This window comes from Mobula hypostoma, chromosome 11 (genome assembly GCF_963921235.1).
Source record: "Mobula hypostoma chromosome 11, sMobHyp1.1, whole genome shotgun sequence".
Lineage (NCBI taxonomy): Eukaryota > Metazoa > Chordata > Chondrichthyes > Myliobatiformes > Myliobatidae > Mobula > Mobula hypostoma.
Window position 1 is genome coordinate 1,474,727 of NC_086107.1, and position 6,000 is coordinate 1,480,726.

The window sequence follows — 6,000 nt, forward strand, 5'->3', positions numbered from 1 at the left end:
TGCAGCATCTGCGGAATCTCTGTGTTCTCCAGCCCACTCTCCCAACTGGCCTGTGGTTTCTGCAGCTCGAGTTCTAACGGTCTGCACTGTGGTTTCAGGGCGTGGAGGATGCCTTCTACACCTTGGTCCGAGAGATCAGTCAGCACAAAGTGAGGAAATCGAATCCTCCCGATGAGAGTGGTCAGGACTGTAATAACTGTAAATGTGTGATATTGTGACTGGGGTAAGTATGGCCTGTCCCTCACTGGGGGGTGGGGGGTGAAGGGTGGTCTGATCTGAAGGTGTTCAGCTCTTCATTACCTACTGATTTCTCCTCCCCTCACTCAGCTGATGGTCCACAACAGGCAGCTGTGGGTGGAAAATCTTAACCAGAGTTTCTGGAACATAGAATGCAAGTACTGACCCTTAACCATAATGTTGTGTTGACCTTTTAACTTACTGTATTTTACCATAAAATATTGGGGCAGTATTGGGCTGTTTGGCCCATCAAATCTGTTCCACCAATCCACCATGACTGATTTACTATCCCTTTGAACCCCATTCGCCGGCTTTCTCCCCGTAACCTTTGATGCCCGGACTAGCCAGGAGCCTATCAAACTCCACTTCAAATCTACCTCTCATTCTTCTAAACTCCAGTACAGGCCCATAGCCATTAAATGCTCCTCATACATAAACTCTTTCATCCCCAGAATCATTCTCATGAACCTCGTCTGCTTCCTCTTCTGTCCCAGCATGTCTTTTCTTAGATAAGGGGCCCAAAACTCTGAATACTCCGAGTGCAGCCTGACCGCTATTTTATGAAGCCTCTGCATTATATCCTGTCTTTATGTTCTAGTCCTCTCGAGATGAATGTTAACATTGTATTTGCCTTCCTTACCACCAACTCAACCCGTGAGTTAACCTTTAAAGCATCTTTTGTTCTCCTGCGGGCCCAGTCCGGGGTCTGCTGCTCCGTGCCCGGCCTCCACCCTCGGGTTCTGGGATCTGGGATCTCTGCTGGCAGCCTGCCCTGCACTAACAGCAATCACCACGTGGTGGCGCTTCAGGCCCACTTCTGTTTGCAGAGCGATACCATCAATCAGCAGGGTGAGGCTCTTTAGCCCATCAAGTCCTCTGCCGTTTCTGCTGGGATCCTCTGCTCTGCCCTTCCCCCACAGCCCAGAGAAAAGTTTATTCTGTCTTTTTCATGAACTCCACCCCACCCTCACTGACGACTGTGGAAGGGGTGGTGATGTGTGACCACTTGGGGAAAAAGCAGTGTTATTTCGGAATAAGCCCTGAAAAACGGTGACGAGGACAGAGGGAGGTGTAGGAGAGAAGCGTCCAATCTTTGGTGGAGGACTACAGCAGTTTCTTCTCGGAGGAGGCCAGTTTTGCTGAGTCTGAGCTCGGGCAGTGGCTGGTGACTTGCCATAGCTGGGATAGATTTCACCAGCTCTTAACATTGGTAAACCCTCTCCCACCTGGAGTACTCTGCCTGGGACAACGGAGTGAAGAGTTTTGACTGAACTCTTGGGCTATCGCTTGGACGGAGGAATGTTGGGGCAGCCGGGCTACACACGGGGAGGGTCAGCACTGGAGCCTCATCACACAGAATCCCTGCCTGTCTGGAAGAGAGTCCTATCCTTTCTCTCTTCCCAGAACTGTTCTTCGTAAGACTGATGCGTTGTGACTGAGTTAATTCAGTGGTGTTTAAGTTCTGACTGACCGGGGCTTTAACATGGCCGGCTGCAGCTCCAAAATTGTGAGACCAAGTTCCGTAGCAGGAGCCGTAGCTTCTGGTGAACGAGCTCCCGAGGAGCCACCACCTTTCACTGGTAACTCTGTGAAGTGTGGGGCAATGTGATATTGCTGCATCCCTGAGTGCTGAGTAGAAGTTGGCTCACCTGGCTGCGTCTGTGGGTGAGGATGAGTGTTATCTCTGAGAGTCAGCAAGGGCGTAGAGAAGCCGTGAGGGAGGATGTGGTGCTGAGGGCCCAGGGCCACCAGACCTCCCCACATCGCAGATGCGAAAAGGAGGAGGTGCGCGGCGAGTGATTCTGGAGTTAAGGAACTGGCTAAGGGGGAAGATTTACTTCCGCAAAAAATTGCATGCCTGGGCACACCTCCCCAGAGGTGGGGGGTAGTCTCATCACTCGGGCCTTCCGTAGAACGAGACTCGCTCTCTGTTGGAACCACGTCTGCATCATCCTTGAAAAGAAGGGCAGGGATTTGGAAGTAATTGGGAGCAAGCGACACCATTTCAGGAAGTTCCTGAAAGCCCTGTTATGGGTGCATAGGCTCAGGGTAAGGAGGCCTATTTCCGCTGGCCAGAGCATTAGCAAGAAGATGCAGCACAATCAGGGAACGGAGATGTGCAGTGAGCTTCCTGCAGGAATCCTAGACCATTCGGGAGAGGAGTCCACTGGGCTCCTGGATTGGCGTGGGAGGGTCACATGATTCATCTCAACTCCAATTCAAGCAGGGTGGCGATGATGTTGGTCCAAAACCTGGAGTTCCGGTCTCCTTACTTGCATGCAGGGAAGGACATACTGGCTTTGGAGGCGGTGCAGAGGAGGTTCACCAGGTTGATTCCAGAGATGAAGGGATTAGACTATGATGAGAAATTAAGTCGCCTGGGACTGTACTCTTGGGAAATTAGAAGAATGAGAGGAGATCTTACAGAAACATATAAAATTATGAAAGTGATAGATAAGATAGAGGCAGGAAAGTTGTTTCCACTGGTAGGTGAGACTAGAACTAGGGGATATATCCTCAAGATTCTTTCTTTCTTTTTAAATCTTTTTATTGAGTAAGTATACAAAAAAGGTAAGCCATATAAACATTAATACAATGTTAAAGTATAATAAAATTCCAAAAGATAACAATACCAAAAAGAAAATACTACAAACAATATAATTTAAGCATAAGAAACCAAGATAACATAATAGTATACTAGATTTTATATATATCAATGGAAAAAAAAGAAAAAAAAAAACCCCAAAAAAAAACCCACCGTGCAACTAACTAAAAGCAAAGCAAAGCAATGGGCTAACTTGAAACCAAACAGAGTTAAACTTAAAATCACGTCCTCAATCCCGACCTCCATTAAAACAGTGAAGAAAAAACAAGAAGGGTAAATATTACATTAAATGAAAATATCGAATAAAAGGTCCCCAAATCTGTTCAAATTTAAATGAAGAATCATAAAGGTTACTTCTAATTTTCTCCAGATTCAAACATAAAATCGTCTGAGAAAACCAAAAAAAGGTAGTTGGAGCATTAAGCTCTTTCCAATGTTGTAAAATACATCTTTTCGCCATTAAAGTAAGAAATGCAATCATTCTACGGGCTGAAGGGGAAAGATTACTAGAAATTTTAGGTAGTCCAAAGATAGCAGTAATAGGGTGAGGAGAGATATCTATATTTAATACCTTAGAAATAATATTGAAAATATCTCTCCAAAAAGTTTCCAAAGTAGGGCAAGACCAAAACATATGAGTTAAACCTCAAGATTCAAGGGGGTAGATCTAGGACAGCGATGAGGAGGAACTGCTTTTCCCAGACAGTGGTGAATCTGTGGAATTCTCTGCCAATGAAGTACTGGAGGCTTCCTCAGTAAATATATTTAAGACAAGGTTGGATAGGTTTTTGCATAGTAGGGGAATTGATGCTAAAAGATGCCAAAAAATTCTTCAGATACATGAAATGTAAAAGAGAGGTGAGGGTGGGACCGCTGGAAAGAGATGCTGGAGCAGTAGTAACGGGGGACAATGAAATAGCGGACGAACTGAATAAGTATTTTGCATCCATATTGACTGTGGAAGATGCTAGCAGAATGGTGGAAGTTCCAGGTGTCGGGGGCATGAAGTGTGTGGAATGGTAGGTGGTTCTACCTGTAACTGTCTTTTTTTCTGTGTCTGCTCACAGGTCTCAGCAGCAGTGGTCGGACCCCAGCTCGGCGCCAAGGGAGGGGCGGCAGCGGGGGGGGAAGTGATCGTGGGGGAGTTGTCCAAAGTGGGCACCGGTTTCCTGCCCCTGAGTACCCCCTCCGAGAGCGGGGCTCACCCCCACCTCCATGTCCATCGTCACACAGATTTACCCACCTGTGTTTTCCCCCCTTCAGTTACCCATCCCAATCCCACTGACCCCCCCCCACCCCCTGTACAGAGACACCGCACTGACCCCATGTGTCTGGCTGAGGTTCGGTCACTGGAATTGGGTGCTCCCCCACCCCCACCCCCAGGGTGATTGAACAGTGGTGTGGGTGCTGGCATGAGGTGGGGGGAGGGAGAGGTTGTGGGACTCTTGCTGACCTCCCCCCCCCCCGGTTCTCTGGGGAGGGGCTGCCCACACATTGTTGCTTCCCCCTCCCATCCATTGCCAAACGGGGCCCTGGGAGGGGTTCGCCAATCTCCACTCCCACACCCACCTTACTCTTCAGTACTCATCACCCAATCCCTAGCTGAGGGGGGAGAGGAGGACATCGGGGGGGGGGTGGTGGGTGGGCAGTGGAGAGGGTCATTTGTGGAACCCCCAAACCGAGCGTCCCAGATGTGAATGTAGGGAGTACTGTCCCACATCTACCCTTGGCCGCTTCTCCCGATCTCATCAGGTCTGGTCCGCTGGTCCACCCCCCACCCCAAACCTGAGCGGACAACCCCCCTCTCCCCTCTCCCCTCTCCAACCTTCGCGTTATTTAACACGTTGTACATTTCCAAAGAGAAATAAAAATGATTTGAGAATGAAGGCTCCCTGAGCTTGTTTGTGTCCGTGGCCACCAGCCACTCTGCATATCAGAGCAGAGAACAGTACAGCACGGAACAGGCCCTTCAGCCCACAATGTTGTGCTGAGCCAATATATTAGTAATAGAATGCCCAACTAAACTAATCTCTTCTGCCTACACAATGTCCATATCCATTTCCACACATCCTTGTGTCTATGTGAACGTCTCTTAAAAGTCTCTAATATATCTGCTTCTACCACCACCCCAGGCAGCGCGTTCCAGACACCCACCCTCTGCATTTTAAACATCTCCTTCGAATTTACCCCCCTCACCTTAAATGCATGTCCTCTGGTATTAGACATTTCATCGCTGGGATAAAAGATACTGTCTGTCTCCTCTATCTATGCCTCATAATCTTATAAACCTCTATCAGATCTCCCCACCCTAGCCTTGGCCACTCCAGGTCTGGAGGTGACTGCCTGCCTCGGCGATTGGGGGGGGGGTGGGGGAGAGAGGGGTACGGCAACAGTCAACAGATCGAGGGTGAGGGAGAGGTACAGCAACAGTCAACAGATCGAGGGTGGGGGGAGAGAGGGGTACAGCAACAGTCAACAGATCAGGAACTCGGAACAGGCCATAGTCTGGTCTGTTTCACTGGGCACAGGGGTGGGTGTAGTTAGATCTGTGAATAGAAGGGACTTGAAGGGTTAAATGGCCAGTGGCTGATATCACAGGCCGTTTTCTGTGGGGATGTCTGGAATATCAGCCATCGCAGGAGATGCTGAGTGGTGGGAAAAAGAGATGGTCTCACTGCACTCTCCCCTCACCCTCCTCCTCCCCTCAATAGTGCCTCCAATTTCCGCACCCATTATACCCTGAGGACACTTGTTCCAGTCCTTCTCCCCTCGCCATAAGATCATCATCATCATGGCTTGGCTTGGCTTCGTGAACGAAGATTTAGGAAGGGGGCTGCCCTCGTCTGCTGCAGGCTCGTTGGTGGTTGACGAGGCCAATACAGGACAGGCAGGTCCAGCCACAGCGGCTGCAAGGGAAATTCTGTTCTGGGTTTGGTGCTGCTGTGTCACAGTTCTTCCTCCTCCTCCTTTTGTCCTCAATGCCAGCCCTGCGTGCGTTCTTGAAGGAGGAGACAAACTGGTGGATGGTGTGTCGCCAGGCCTCGCGATCGGAGGCTAGATTAGACCACTGGTGACAGGCACCAAGGGATTTCTTCAGAGAGTCCTTGTACCTCTTCGGTGCCCCTCTGTCATGGTGGCCAGTGGAGAGTTTGCCATAC

At 49.5% G+C, this 6,000-nt stretch overlaps 1 protein-coding gene across 1 annotated transcript in view; it reads left to right on the forward strand.

Moving 5' to 3' along the window:
• Positions 1 to 4,457, forward strand: part of LOC134353548 (GTPase HRas) — a 47,843-nt gene extending 43,386 nt beyond the window's left edge. The window contains exons 5-6 of the mRNA XM_063061562.1: positions 99 to 223; positions 3,910 to 4,457. Of these exons, the coding sequence (XP_062917632.1) occupies positions 99 to 218 (120 nt within the window). The 3' untranslated portion in view covers positions 219 to 223; positions 3,910 to 4,457. The remainder of the gene's footprint in view (positions 1 to 98; positions 224 to 3,909) is intronic.
• The last annotated feature ends 1,543 nt before the right edge of the window (positions 4,458 to 6,000 follow it).